Below are 15,107 nucleotides of genomic sequence, written 5' to 3' on the forward strand. Positions count from 1 at the left end.
CTGTCAGGTTCATCTAACTAGCAGGACGATGCTTATTCGTATAGTTCCTAGCCATGTGTCCAGATGTATTATAGTTAAAGCAAAGAAACTGAATCGCTCCTCCTGAGGAGGGTTTCTGCTTCTTCTGATTGTTTTGGTTGCTGGAACCACGGTTCTGACCTTTCCTCTTAGTTCCCTTGGACTCTTGGTTAGGCTTTATCACAACAGAGACAGATTTCCCAGGAACAATGTTCACTTCCTCCCCCTGGTCCTGCTTCTGGGCTTCCTCCTCAATCCTCAACCGAGTGATCGGACTCTCCAAAGAAAACTCCTTGGTCTTATGCCTCAAGGTGTTCTCGAAATCCTTCCACAAAGGAAACAATTTATCAATAATATTGGCAACTTGGAATTGCTTATTTAGGGGGCATACCTTCACTTATTATTTCATGAGCTATCTTTTGCAAGACATCCCACACATCTTTTGCTGTCTTCATTGTACTATAATAATCATACAAACCGTCAGTCAAACCGTTTAAAATAAAATTGTTGCATAAAAAATCCCTTTCTTCCCAACCAACAGCTTCTTTTATTGTTGTTTAGTCGGATCTTCTCTCGGGATAGTTGGTTTCTTCGTAGTACAAATGTCGGCAACCTTCTTAACTGTGAGAAAAAACATCTTCTGCTTCTACCGTTTGAAGTTCGCTCATTCGAACCAGAATGGACGGTTGAGGTCGGATGTCATAATGTCGTTTTGATTTGTAAGAGCCATCGTAGTAGTGGTAGATGAAAATCGTCTTAAAATTGTTGAAATCGTTACCCTCCAATGGACAGAAAGTGACAACAACAAACGGTCACGAACGGCAGTAGTCAGAAAACGGAACCTGCAAAACAGAAATTTGTTACAGGCTGAGTCGCGAATCTTGCTCTCTTTAAGACGTTTCACAACTCTACCCGAGTCTGTAAGTAGTTCTACGAAATTGTCACTTAGTCCCTAGGATAAAACAGCTCAAAATAGATAAAACGGTCTCAATCGGAGTTGCACTATGATCGATCCAAGACTCACACCCTTCAGACTGACTTGCTCGAAAACTAAATGAAGAAGAGTTCGAGGGAGAAAATGGAAGAATGGGTTGTTGAAATACAAAAAGGCTTGCGCCTTTTATAGGCGTAGAGGGCCATCAGAAAACAACTCAAAAATCGCACAACCAATGAACGTGTAGTTGCGCAAAGTTACGAAGTCACGCCCACCCGGACGGACGGCGGCGGCACACACATGTGGGATGTCTACTATACCCACATTTGTGGGTCTCCTCACTCCCTCTAAAATATGGGTACCTCTTGAGGTCCAAACCCACAACTCAAGTTGGGAGTATAAGAAGGAAATTCACTTCCCAAACTAAGCAATGTGGGATTCTCAAAATGCTTTTTTTTTTTCATTTAACGCTTAAAATTTTCACTAACAAGCTCGCACAATATTTAAGAATATCACACCCCCGAAACCACGTTAGCAAAAGAACATGTGGAGATGACGTTTTTATTAGATTTTCGGTTCATGACTTTGTAAGCTTTGGATTATGAAGTTTGTAGTCAGGTCAGGAAAGTGAACCTGTGATTACAGAAACTTGAGTTTGCTTCAAATGTGTTTGATGTATGGATTCGTAACTTAGTATGTGATACAAGTAGGCAGAAGCTTGAGTTTCATATACCCCTTGAACTGACAATTCCACGACTCGAATTACACAATTTTAAACCTATTAACCCAAAAGCTTAAGTTAATGAGTTATCATAAATTTAGTTACATCAATACTTTAACAGCCTCACCATGGAAAAATACCATACAACACATTGGAACATCCCCTTTCTTTAGGTTTGAACTTCGAAACACAAGGTTGAAGATATATATCATATTCAAGACATTCAACCTAAACCTAGAAATGGTAACAGATCATGCTCTGCAACAACCCTTCAAGTAGGGTATCAACAAGTTTTCTCCACGGTTTCAGCCTCACATAAACAAAGTATTGATGAAGAAGTAATTAACAGCAATTCAGTCCAAGTTTCAATGATTATACCAGCAAATTCCTCAAAAACCAAATATTCAAAGCAGACCTCGAAGGAAAAACTATTAGAGATGAAAACGAATATTAAATTCATTTAATCTATTTTATAAGGAGTATGATTTTTTTGACGTGGAATTCTCAACGGTGAGAAAGGTGAAAACCTAACAGCGAGAGTCAGATCTAATTCAACAACAGTCTTTTGAGCAAGTGTCGATTTCAATCAATTGCACTAACTTGAATTTGACATTCGATGTATGTATGATATTTACTGTGCATCGAGTAGTTCAATTCTCAGAAATAACGCAAAAATTTGTTCGTGTACATGAAACAAAAGAGGGGGATTTCCACGAATGCGGAAGAAAACGAAGATCAAATCACAAATACTCAAACATAGTTTAAAATGATCACAATCAAGAGCGGAGCGCATGGGAGAATCCACAATAAGCCGCAATTAAACTAAAATCAACATTCCGACGATTTCACTTTCGATTACTATGCATTTCCCGAGTTCAAGCAGGAGATTGTACAAATATAAAATGCCAAAGAGAAGAAAAGAGCAATAGGGTTTTTTGAAAAGAGAATGGTAAACAGAGTACCTTTTCTTCAAAATCAGACTCTTCCATGGCGAGCAGTAGCTCTTCGTTTTGGGGTTGAGGCCATTGAGACGGCAGTAAAAACGACGTCGGAATTGTCCTTGTAGACCAAGGGTACTGTGTCATGAAAGCCGGAAACTGCAGCATTTTTCTCGCCGGGGCTGGAAACTGGAGAGAGAGGAATAAGCTCGCTCAGTTGCAGAATACGAAAATCTCTGGTGTTTGGCAACTGGTTTATTTCTGTCCCAACGGCGGTTCAAGTTTTGACCCTCCCGTTTTTTTCGATTGTATCAATTTAAAATCTAAATTAAAATGGTATCAATTTAAACTTTTATATGTTTATAAATCTAAATTCTAACTTTGACAAACGGATCAAGTTAAACTATTTATTATATTTTATTTAGATAAACATTGTATCAGACTTATAATTATATCAATTAAATCTCTAAATTTATATAAACGAATCAATTTAAACTCTCATTTGATATTTACTTGAAAATTATTCATCTAAATTATAATAATCAATTTTATTAAATCAACATTGATTAGTCTACACACGTATAAAAATTTATATATCGACGATTTTCAAGTATAATCATAATAAATGTATAAAATCGATTCACTTATAACAATTTATAAGTTTATTTAAAAATAAATAAATATGTTGCATGATAGTTCTCAAACTAAATCTGAAAAAAATGTGTAAATTGATACACATATGAAAATTTAAGGTTTGAATTTATATACTTATGAAAATTTAGGGTTTAAATTGATATAAACTAGAATTTAAATTGATGCAATCTTAAAAATTCAAAATTTAAATTGATGTAATTATTAATTTAGGATTTAAATCATCGATGTTTTCATTCCACACTTAAACCCCAAATTTTACTAAAGTGTTTTTTTAGCATAATTATCTTTTTTCTTTTTATACTGTTACATGACCAAAGTATCATTTCTTTGATTTCATCAAGTAGTGATATGGTTTCAAATCAACTAATTGAAACTCTTAAAAAAAGAACAAGAAGCACATTAGACACTATTTAGTTCAATTAGGTAGGGGATGTTGATTCAAGGATAATTAAGTAAATAAGACATCAATTATCACCCTAAGAGTTGATAGATCAATGCTCCAAATTAAATCTAATGCATGAACTGATTGAAAATGTTGAACTTTATCGTAAATATTTTGTCCACTCAATTAAATTTAAATTCTTTCTACTGAGAAATTGAGATGGCGATTCCACCTTCTATATTTAAATTAACATTGGAGGTGATTGGCATAAGGAGTCGGAGCTGAGGGGAGTTAAGTTGTGAACTCAAGTTCTTGTTTGATTAAAAGAGTTCATGGTAAGGATGATCATAGAAACTCCAAAAATCAATTTGATGGACCAAAACCAACCGAACAAAAAAATGAAGAAAATTAACCAACAAGTTGTTTATTAAAAAAAAAAAAAGGGGGGGTTTTGGAGTGCCCCTTGAATTAGGAAGATTTGACAAAATCATGGGCTAAAATCACCGTGTCCATGGTTTTGAGAAAGACCACCAGTAGTTTAATATTTAGGGATTGTTTGGGGCTTTGAGTTGAGATAAGATGCCTGGAGTTCATATGTTTGTAGAGTTCATATATCTGTGTTTTGGGTGTAGAGTTATTTGATCTGAGTTCATATGTTTGTATTTGAGGTGCAGAGTTGAGTTTATACGTCTGGGTATCTGATGCAGTTTTTTGAATTATAAATAATATGCTTTTATGATTACTATTTTTGTTCTAAAACTTTTTTATTTATTACCCATATGGATTGCAATTTTTTTCATTTAATTTTTAAAATTTTTCTTTCTTTCTTTCTTTTTTGGGCAATGATCAATAATTAACTCATTACAATTTCTGGTAGAAATATGGTTAAATAAAATGAGAAACTAAAGTGAAATCAAAACTTTTGATTTTAGCTAATTTTTCTCCATAAATTTCATTATCATCTTCTTCTTTTTCTTTTTCTTCCTATTGTTGCTCTATATTTTTACCATGTCAAGAATTTTTTTAATTAAATCTTCCTCATCATCATAACGGCCAGTGGAATGTCACCACATTTCTTCAACAGTTACACTTTCATTTCCTCTAAATTTGGAAGATCATCAGAGAACAAATCTCTATTTTTCATTAATTCTTGCTGGAAAATATTCCAAGAAAAAAATTAATCTTCATTCTATGATTTTTTTTTTGGTTATATGTTACATACTTTTCGTCTAAATATTCTTAATACTCATTTGATATGTGAATTCATTACGTATAAATATTGCACTCGGTATAGATAAAATAATATTTTTTATATATAATCAACAACCCTACAACATACTTTATCGGTCATTAGTTTTATAGTAGTTGGAAGTGTTTGTCAAAGTTGATAATTGAAGATGATTTTTGTTCGAGTTTGTAATCGGAGATGGTTGTCAAAGCCTAAAGTTGGTCACGTGAAGGTGTATTGGAGTTGATTGTCAAAGTTTGTCATCGGAGGTCGTTTTTGAAGCTCAGAATTGGTCGGATGAAAGTGGTCGTCGAAGTTAATCATCGAAGATGATTTTCATTGGAGATTTTAGTCGGAGGTGACTATCGGAGCCTGAAGTTAGTCGCATGAAAATGGTATTAGAGTTGGTTGTCGGAGTTTGTTGTCGAAGATGGTTGTTGAAGTCTCGAGTTAGTCGTCGGAGTTGCTCGCTCAAAGGTGATCATCGAAGGTGACTTTCATTGGAGTTTGTAGTCAGAGGTAGTTGTCAGAGCCTACGAAGATGGTTGTCAGAGTTGGTCATCGCAGTTTGTTGTCGAAGCCAATTGGTCATTGGAGTCGGTAGTGTGAAGGTGATCGTCAAAGTTGGGTCACCAAAGATGGCTGTTGGAGTTGGTCGTCGGAGCTATCATTGGAGGTGGTTGTCAAATTTTGGATTTTGTCGTTGGAATTTTCATCGGAGGTGGTTGTCGGAGCCTGGAGTTGGTCATCGGAGTTATCATCGAAGGTGATTGTAGGAGCCAAAGTTAGTTCTCAGAGTGTGACAGTGACCCATGGGTGGAGCCATTGAAAACATGGGAAGAGGGGAGAGTTGGGGTGAGTTGGTAAAATATACCAACTCAACTCCACCAACATTTAAAGTTGGTAGGCCAAACAATGAGTTGGTATATTATATCAACTCAACTAGGGTTGGCAAAATTCCCTGTCCCGACGATTTGACCGGAGATGGGGTCAAATCAGGGTCCCCAAACCAAGGATGGGATGGGGATGAGGAAGGTATCCCCGCCCTATCCCCGGATCTTGCCCCGATTAGGTTTTTAAATATATATATATATATGTTAGGTATTTAACTCTTTACATTTAGCCTAGTTTTTAATTTAGCCCAATCTAAGCCCAACTAAAGTGTCCAAGCCCAAACCAAATATAATTTTGGGGATTTTTTTGTTTATAAAAAAAGTCCTCATAGGCAAACAAAAGGAAAAACGGAGAATGAGTCCTTGCGGGGACCCGTTTTCCCGACAGGGAATCCTCGCCCTCGTCTTCGCCTTCAATTGGCGGGGACGGGGGCAGGGATGAGTGTAAAATCTCCCAACGGGGACGAGGATAGGGAACCCTCCCCTGCCCCGGCCCGACCCCATTGTCAACCCTAAACTCAACTCATATTGATGAGCCAAACACCCCCTTAAGGTTCCTTTTGATAACCATTTCGTTTTTTGTTTTTTGTTTTTAAAAATTAAGTCTTCTCTTATCAATTTCTTACCTTGATTTGCATCTTTCTTAAGTACAATGGTTGAATTCTTACCTAAATTCTAAAAATAAAAACAAGTTTTTTAAAGTTAACTAAAATTTGGATTTTGTCTATTTTTGAGTTTTGGAAAGGCTATTTCTTTTTTGTAGATTGAAATTAGGTACTTGGGTTTTCTTTCTTTTAGATAATAATAATTTGATCTTTTCTAAATTGTAAATATATACTTACACTCTAATAAGTAAAGTACTAAGAGTAAAAGTCAAAATACAATCCATCTTTCATCCAATGAAGTGAAATGAAATACTTATAGTACATTGTCCATGAAAATTTAAGTATATATATTATCAGTTTGATTCAGTTTTGATTGGTTTTTCAATTAAAAAAACGAGCCGATCAAATAACTTTTGGTTTTCTTCAAAGACAAACCAATATGTCCAATTTTACACTAAAAGATCAAACCAAACCAATGGATAAGTTTAGATTGGTTCAATTTGTTGGTTTTTTGTTACACTCCTATCTATAGGCTAAATTTTTTTCTTAAAAAAAACAAAATGATTACAAAAAAAAAAAAAAAAAAAAAAAAACCCTTAAAATTTCTCTCTCTCTTCTCGCCCCCTCCCCCCCCCCCCCGACCCAAGTTTGAATCTCATTTCTTTTCATTTATATATCAAATTAAAACAATAATTACACATTAATCTCCACCAAAATGTAGTTGGAAATTAAGAAGAGTGAGCGACTATTCAACTTCATTTTTAAACTTCTTTTAAATTTTTTTTGTTTATTTTTTAATAAAGCTTCAACTTCACTAAATCTTCCTTCTTTTTTTTTTTTTAATTCTTTCTTCTTTTTAAGTTTGTTGTTTTATGTAATGACCCGACCCCCTAGGACTTAAGTTAGGCCGTTACTAAATACATGCATGCATGGAACTTAAAATGACACTCTGTTATGGTAAAATAAATGCTAATTAAATAAGGTAAGTTCAAAAGACTTTCATTAGATTCAAATATTAAAAACAATAATAGGGTATCTGTAAATCATAATTAGGAATTTAATGAATCTAGAAAACTGTAAAAGTTTGGAAACGAATATAATCAGTAAGTTTCAAACATGAAAACTGAAATTGAAAACATATGAAAGAAATCTAAACATCATGAGTGGAAGCATAAAACTGGTCTCACTGGCTCGATCACGGATTCCACTTGTTACTCGTCAGTGCGTCCCTACTCTTACCTGAAACATAAACATGAGAAAGGGTGAGTATAAAAATACTCAATAAGTAACCCCACTACTGGGGTCAGGCTAGACATCTATGTCCTCTAGATGCCTATCTCTAGTGAAACATATAAATTGCTCTAATCCTCCTGAGACACATACATACATGAAAAACTTGTTTCTATCCTACTGTAGTTAAGTATGCTCACTACCTCTAGTAAGTCTCGTAGGACCCACAACCGCTGGTGAGTCCTGAAGGAAACACAATCTCTTACGTACACATGGTTATGCATACACCTTTTTCGTATACACATAACTCACTTAATGTGTACCTCTTTCATACACATGGTTATGTATACACCTCTTTCGTATACGCATAACCCACTGAGTGTGTACCTCTTTCATACACCTGGTTATGTATACACCTCTTTCGTATACACATAACCCACTGAGTGTGTACCTCTTTCGTACACCTGGTTATGTATACACCTCTTTCGTATACACATAACCCACTAAGTGTGTACCTCTTTCATACACCTCAGATCCTCTCTATGAATGTAGGGATGCATACCTCTTTCGTACACATGGTTATGTATACACCTTTTTTGTATACACACAACCCACCGAGTGTGCACCTCTTACGTACACCCCAGCACCCCTAGGTATGTATCACTTTCATACACACCAGCCCTAGTACATCTCTTTCATGCACTAGCGCCCTTGGACATGCATCACTTTCATGCAGCCACATAGTCTGGAAAGGAAAAGAGACTTCATCTAACTTCATATTACATACAACATTCACATAATCATTAGTCCTCTAAAATCTCCTCATCAAGGTCATGTTAATTAACCTCAACGTACATGTTTAATCTAGTGTTAATGGAACTGCTCTAATACATCACTTTCATGTACTAAACTATGTAAACAATCAGGTATTTGAGATTTCATAATATATTGTATGGTCTACACATTCTCATAATAAATCGCATAACCATATAAATCAGCAAATGTCTAATCCTCATCTAACTTTAAGACATTCCAGTAGGAGGGCCACTTAACTCATAATTTTGGGATCATGCTCAATCGATCTTTTGATATACTTCATAAAATTCTAAATCATGCTCATACATTAACATGCTTCAGACATATTATCACATGCTCATATATATTTTCTAAACAGTTCATTCAATCTCAGAACAATCAAAATTATCCTTGTAAATAGTCTTAAAATCCTTAAAATAAATCGTAAATTTATCACCCAAGGCGGTTTCAGTGGTAAGATTACTTACCTTTACTCGCAAACTCTAGAAACTAGCAAGCTCAACCTCTTCCTTGTCCAACGAAACCAAAAGCCCACAGGATTAAACTTAAATCACCCAAAACAAAGATACCAGGACACCTCAAGATCCAAATCTAACACCCAACATCATGGCAAATTATTTTAGGTTGCAGTCTATGATTCAGTCAAACTTAAATCGGGAAATTCATAAACATACAACATGCTTAACAACCCACATAAGTTTAGAGCCTTACACTTCACCAAGATTCGTCGACTACCCCTTTACTCGGCTGGACAACAACTTCAGCAACCTAAAATTTTTCCCTATATTCAAAACATGACGTGTACCAATAATTCAAGGCCAAAATCTAGTGACTGCTCAAAATCCTCAAGGAATTCAATCAAAACAATTTACACTTACCCTTAATCCAAGATTCCGGCAAAGACCAAAGCAGACCCGACGCGGCAAGGACGACGGCGACCGGCAGTGGTGAGGCTGGGGCGGCGGACGCGCGGCTGGAGGGAATTTGGACGAGCGACCTGGCTGGACGGAGGCTCACGGCAGTGGCTGGAGAGCTTCTGGTTGCTCGCGAATGGAACGAACGGCTAAAAGGGACAACGCGACGGCGAGCGACATGGTCTGACTGGCGAGATCTGGTCGGCCGAAACCCACGAATGGCGAGCAACGCAGTTGGAGGGAGGTCAATGGCTGGGCGACTGGTGGCACGCGGGGGCTGGATCCAATGGTGCGACCAGTTGAAAGCGGACGTGTGGCGCTTCGAGGTCGACAAACGGTGGTCGGTTGGAGGTGTACGGCGAGTAGGGGTGTGGCGGCGGGGTGTGCGGCAAGGAAAAAGAAAACGGAGGGGGGGTCTTGGTTACGAAGGAGAGGGGTGGGGGAGAGATTTATTATTTTTTTAAAGAAAAATGAAAAATAAAATAAAATAAACTTTTAATTTATTTTACTTTACTTTAGTTCATTTTGTTTTTTATTCATTCCTTCTAGACATAACATATTAAATCCTTTCCTCTTCAAAACAAAATTCCAAAATTAAAAGTTAAATCCCAATTTACATTAAATCTCAATAATCAAAATTGAACTTCCAAAAAAATTCCAAAAATGTCCTTAATTAATATAAATTACTGAAATTACATTACTAACAAAATTTGGGGTGTTACATTCTCCCCCCCTTAAAGAACTTTCGTCCTCGAAATGTTCAATTCTGAAAAAAAAAAAAAAAAAAAAAAAACATTTGCATAGGAATAACGAAACATATATGGTCCTCTATACTAACTAAGCATATAAAAGAAGGTAAAGCAAACATAGTCTCTAACAAACCTAGAGTGCAAGATCTAAAATGAAATTTATCTTCACTAACCGTGTCCGACCTCCTCCCCTCATCGCAAGGTTGTGGCACTAGGCTCCTATTCCAGTTGTTGTTGTTTCCGCGTTGCAACCCACTTTGGATCTTGACACCGAGATTGGTCTCCTACGCCATCTGTAGTGGCTCTACTACTAGGGTACCCATATGCCCATATGGCCGTTCTTGTTCGCCAACGATAACTAACACACCACTCCATCCCGCCCAAAGCAAACCCCTAGTGTACCTTTCCCGCATGAGTTAACAGATCAAGAGTTTATCCTCTTAATAGCTACAGGTTTCTTTCTGCTGAGACTCAGAAGTCTTCTGGTCCTACTTTCAATTTTTCCTAACCTACGGAGGTCGCAATCTCCGAGCGACCTCCTGTAATCCTCTCCCACATGGAGAGTGCAGCATCAAAATCCTCACGGTGGCCCGTAGTAACCGTAATATACGTTTTGAGGGTCAAGGCATGTACCATGCCTCGTAAGCTCCACTCCTCAGACCTTAGATGTCTCTCTGTCCCAACTGCCATAGTGGTACCGAGCTTAAGGGCAAAGTGGGACAATTTATCAAATTCCTGCTCATAATTCTTCTTTACTGACATAACTGCCTGTTTTCAAATTTCAAGAAACTCTGTTTGCTTGTTTATATGCGTTCTTGTTAGGCCAGCGGGCCTGCACCGAGTGTTGGTCGAAAAATACTTCTCATAAAAGCGTCTGCCTTGAAACTGCTCCCAAGTTGCAAGCTTCCTAACCAGTATCAATCTTTTCTCTGCTGAATGCCACCAGATTTTTGTGTTGCACAGTCAACATGAAAACTGGCCGCATTGAAGCTTGTGGCTCTTTACCGAGTCGCACCTCATAAAACGGAATATCGTCTCGATAGATGAAAACATCATCTATGCTTTGGTGAGGTCCCCCAACGATCCATCAAAGGAGTGAGGGTCATACTTCCGAAAATCCCTCAGATGCTTAGCCTCAAGAGATAGGCCCTGCATGTCTCTTGTTCTACGACCGGGTCTGTTGTAACTGCTCGGGTGGCACTGGTTTCTTCTGAGCCTGGGTCTGATCAGTCTGTCCTGCCATCGCGCTACAGATCAGCTTCTGCAGTTTCCCCATTAGGGAGGATGCAACAGCTTCACTAATTCTAGCTTCCATTGCCTTCTCATCGACTTGGGCCATAGGTGGATTTGGAGCTATCGGGACAGTCTGGCTACTCTCAGCTCCCTCTTCCTACACTTCTTCTCTAATTGTCTTTCTTGTTCTAGGTTTAGGTGTCATGTCCTGTCATGAACTCATACATTAACTATCTATCTCTAGGTCTTTCTTAGAAATCATGCATTTAAAACACTACATCACTACTCATATATGCATTGAAACTTTCATTAGTAAAACGTACCTGACGATGACGAGGGATCCGTTACTGGGCCACAAGGACTATCTAGACTTACGTAGTAAGTCAGTCTACAGAACCCAAAACATGGGCTCTGATATCAACTGTAACGACCCGACCCCCTAGGACTTAAGTAGGCCATTACTAAATACATGCATGCATGGAACTTAAAATGACACTCTGTTATGGTGAAATAAATGCAAATTAAATAAGGTAAGTTCAAAAGACTTTCATTAGATTCAAATATTAAAAACAACAGTAGGGTACCCGTAAATCATAATTAGGAATTTAATGAGTCTAGAAAACTGCAAAATACTAATCAGTAAGTTTCAAACATGAAGACTGAAAGTGGAAAAACATGAAACAAATCTAAACATCATGAGCGGAAGCATAAAATTAGTCCCAGTGGCTCAATCACGGATTCCGTTTGTCACTTGCCAGTGTATCCCTACTCTTACCCGAAACATAAACATGAGAAAGGGTGAGTATAAAAATACTCAATAAGTAACCTCACTACTGGGGTCAGGCTAGACATCTATGTCCTCTAGATACCTACCTCTAGTGAAACATATAAATTTCTCTAGTCCTTCTGGGACACATACATACATGAAAAACTTATTTCTATCCTATTGTAGTTAAGTATGCTCACTACCTCTAGTAAGTCTCGTAGGACCCACAACCGCTGGTGAGTCCCAAAGGAAACACAATCTCTTACGTACACATGGTTATGCATAAACCTCTTTCGTATACACATAACCCACTTAATGTGTACCTCTTTCGTACACATGGTTATGTATACACCTCTTTCGTATACACATAACCCACTGAATGTGTACCTCTTCCGTACACTAGGTTAAGTATACACCTCTTTCGTATACACATAACCCACTGAATGTGTACCTCTTTCGTACACCTGGTTAAGTATACACCTCTTTCGTATACACATAACCCACTGAGTGTGTACCTCTTTCGTACACCTCGTTATGTATACACCTCTTTCATATACACATAACCCACTGAGTGTGTACCTCTTTCATACACCCCGGATTCTCTCTATGAATGTGGGGATGCATACCTCTTTCGTACACATGGTTATGTATACAACTCTTTCGTATACACACAACCCATTGAGTGTACAACTCTTTCGTCAAGAGCTGACCTTATGATTCCTAGTGAGAAATCATAGAGGTTGGGAGACGCATAGTCCCGGATGGGCCTATTGCGATCGTTCGCCAATAAGATGGGATTCACCATGATATTATTTGCATTTGGTGCTCCATTTTCTGGTTGCTCCGCCATGTTTGGATCTTTCTCTTGTTATTGTTGTTGGTGGCTGTCTCTTTTTCTTCTTCAAAAAGTTCTCTCAATATCTAGGTCGTAAATGGGCTCAAGATTTTGTCTTTCGCTCATATGACGCCCACTTCTTCCCTTACCTAAGAAGAAGCAGTGCATAGAGACGGAGAGTCTGCAAAGAAAATAAAAAAGTTTCCATTAACACAATGTATTGTCGTAGTCCCCGGCAACGGCGCCAAAAACTTGACGCATGGTTAATGCGATGAAATAATGGTGTAAAATGCGATGGTAGAATATGCATTGTGCATGCAAGTTTTCTTAGCAAGATCTAAGTATAAACCCTTCTAAGTTGTCTAGTAAGCCCAGGGTCGAATACAGGGACTAAGGAAACAGTATGCGATGGTAATTTTCGATTACTTTGCGGTAACAAATAAATCAATTTATTGGTTAGTATGTTGTTTAAGGTGTAAAATCTATGCGGCGGATTTGAGAAAATAGTTAATGATACGAAAGTACAATGAGTATGCAAGAGAACGAGTTGAGAAGGGATTTAGCTAACACTTTCTAAGATTGCGTTCATGTTATGCGATCATGCTACATACATACAACAACAAGTCATCTCTCAATGCAAATGCTACGGCTTCTAGTTTTGGAACGCATGCGATGTATGCGATGATGTCTATAGGACTTACGTCTAAGCCTCTATTCTTGTCTATGCAATGATGAATGGCACACACATACACAAGGCAACCACATACTACCATAACCTATTTCTAGGATGCATGCGATGCATGTTGGCAAACAGAGCTTATCTCTAAGTCTCTATCTCTTACTTATGTAGATCTAATCTTGCTTTCTCAAGTCTACATTCTAACCCAGCTCTCTCAAGTCTTAGGTTCTTTCTTTAGACTCTTTCTCAAGTAGCTTTAAAGGGGTGATGGACACAACATAAGACAAGATGATCGCATGCAATGAAGATCCTAGGTCATGTTAGCCAAGTACTTCTCAACCCATTCGAAAGTTTAATTACTCATGCGTAATGTAAAGAGAGTGATTAAATGTAGAAATGCAAGTTCCATTCTATATATGAAATCGAAATACAAAATGACAATGTGAAATAAAGATAAGAAGCCTAGTAGTAATTTCTTACTTCCCAAGGCTTTTACATTGTTTTCTCTACTATACTTAAAAGATATTCTTGCTTTCGCAAGAATCAGCCCTCTCTCTGTTTTCCACGCTCCATGGCACTCTCTCGAGCTGACCAGGACGATCTTCCGGCGTCTTCTCTTCTCTCGCTTCTGCCTTCTATGTATAAGGAAACTATAAACAAAGGCTAACTATCTTCTATATGGCTCAGTTGGAATAAAAAACCGAACTCCTTTAATAGAGGTGGCCTTCGGTATTTATAGAACTTCAGGGTGAAGAGCTTTTTCTCTCAAATGATTGCACTGATGGGATGTCATTAATTCTCTGTCTGATGTACCGAATAATTGTCACCGAAAAGTTGAGTGTGCTTACTACAGTATCGTTAACGACTTGTTAACTTAATTCGGATCGACCATCATCAGCTTTCTGTCCCATTGTGATTTATTAAGCTTTCACCTTGATGCATCGGCTCTATGCAGCCACCTTCTTGAGCAAATTTTCACGAACGCATATGATCGCATAGCCTTGTGGTCACAATCTTTTATGCGCTTTGACGTTGATTTCCTTGGATCGCAATTTCGCCTAGCGCCAACGCATTTTCTACACAAAATACATAAGTTAGCTGTTTTGATGCGATGGACGCATACGATCGCAATGTTATAAACTTAATGCTTTTGGACGCAATTTTATATATTTTTATCATCGCAATCCTTCATTGTTTTATATCTTTGCGTTGTAATAACGTGCATTTCTAACCGTTATTAAGCAATAGGAGAAAAAGTTTCCTCATAATCAACCCCTTCTCTTTGGGTATAACCTTTTGCTACAAGTCTAGTTTTGAAGGTCTATACCTTCCCAGCTGCATCTCTCTTTCTTTTATAGATCCATTTGCACCCGATAGGTTTTACCCCTTTAGGTAGATCTACTAGTTCCCATACTGAATTGAAGTACATAGACTACATTTCGAGGTTCATTTATTAATGAACAGTCAAAGTTATATTTACTATTTATGAGTTTTAGGGCATAAAACCCAACA

At 37.6% G+C, this 15,107-nt stretch overlaps 1 protein-coding gene across 1 annotated transcript in view; it reads right to left on the reverse strand.

The window, feature by feature from the left end:
• Positions 1-2,870, reverse strand: part of LOC120083062 — a 12,585-nt gene extending 9,715 nt beyond the window's left edge. Inside the window, exon 1 of the mRNA XM_039038588.1 lies at positions 2,636-2,870. Coding sequence (XP_038894516.1) covers positions 2,636-2,779 — 144 coding nt within the window. The 5' untranslated portion in view covers positions 2,780-2,870. The remainder of the gene's footprint in view (positions 1-2,635) is intronic.
• Positions 2,871-15,107: the final 12,237 nt, after the last annotated feature.

The sequence above is a fragment of the Benincasa hispida genome, chromosome 8, assembly GCF_009727055.1.
Source record: "Benincasa hispida cultivar B227 chromosome 8, ASM972705v1, whole genome shotgun sequence".
NCBI classification, from domain to species: domain Eukaryota; kingdom Viridiplantae; phylum Streptophyta; class Magnoliopsida; order Cucurbitales; family Cucurbitaceae; genus Benincasa; species Benincasa hispida.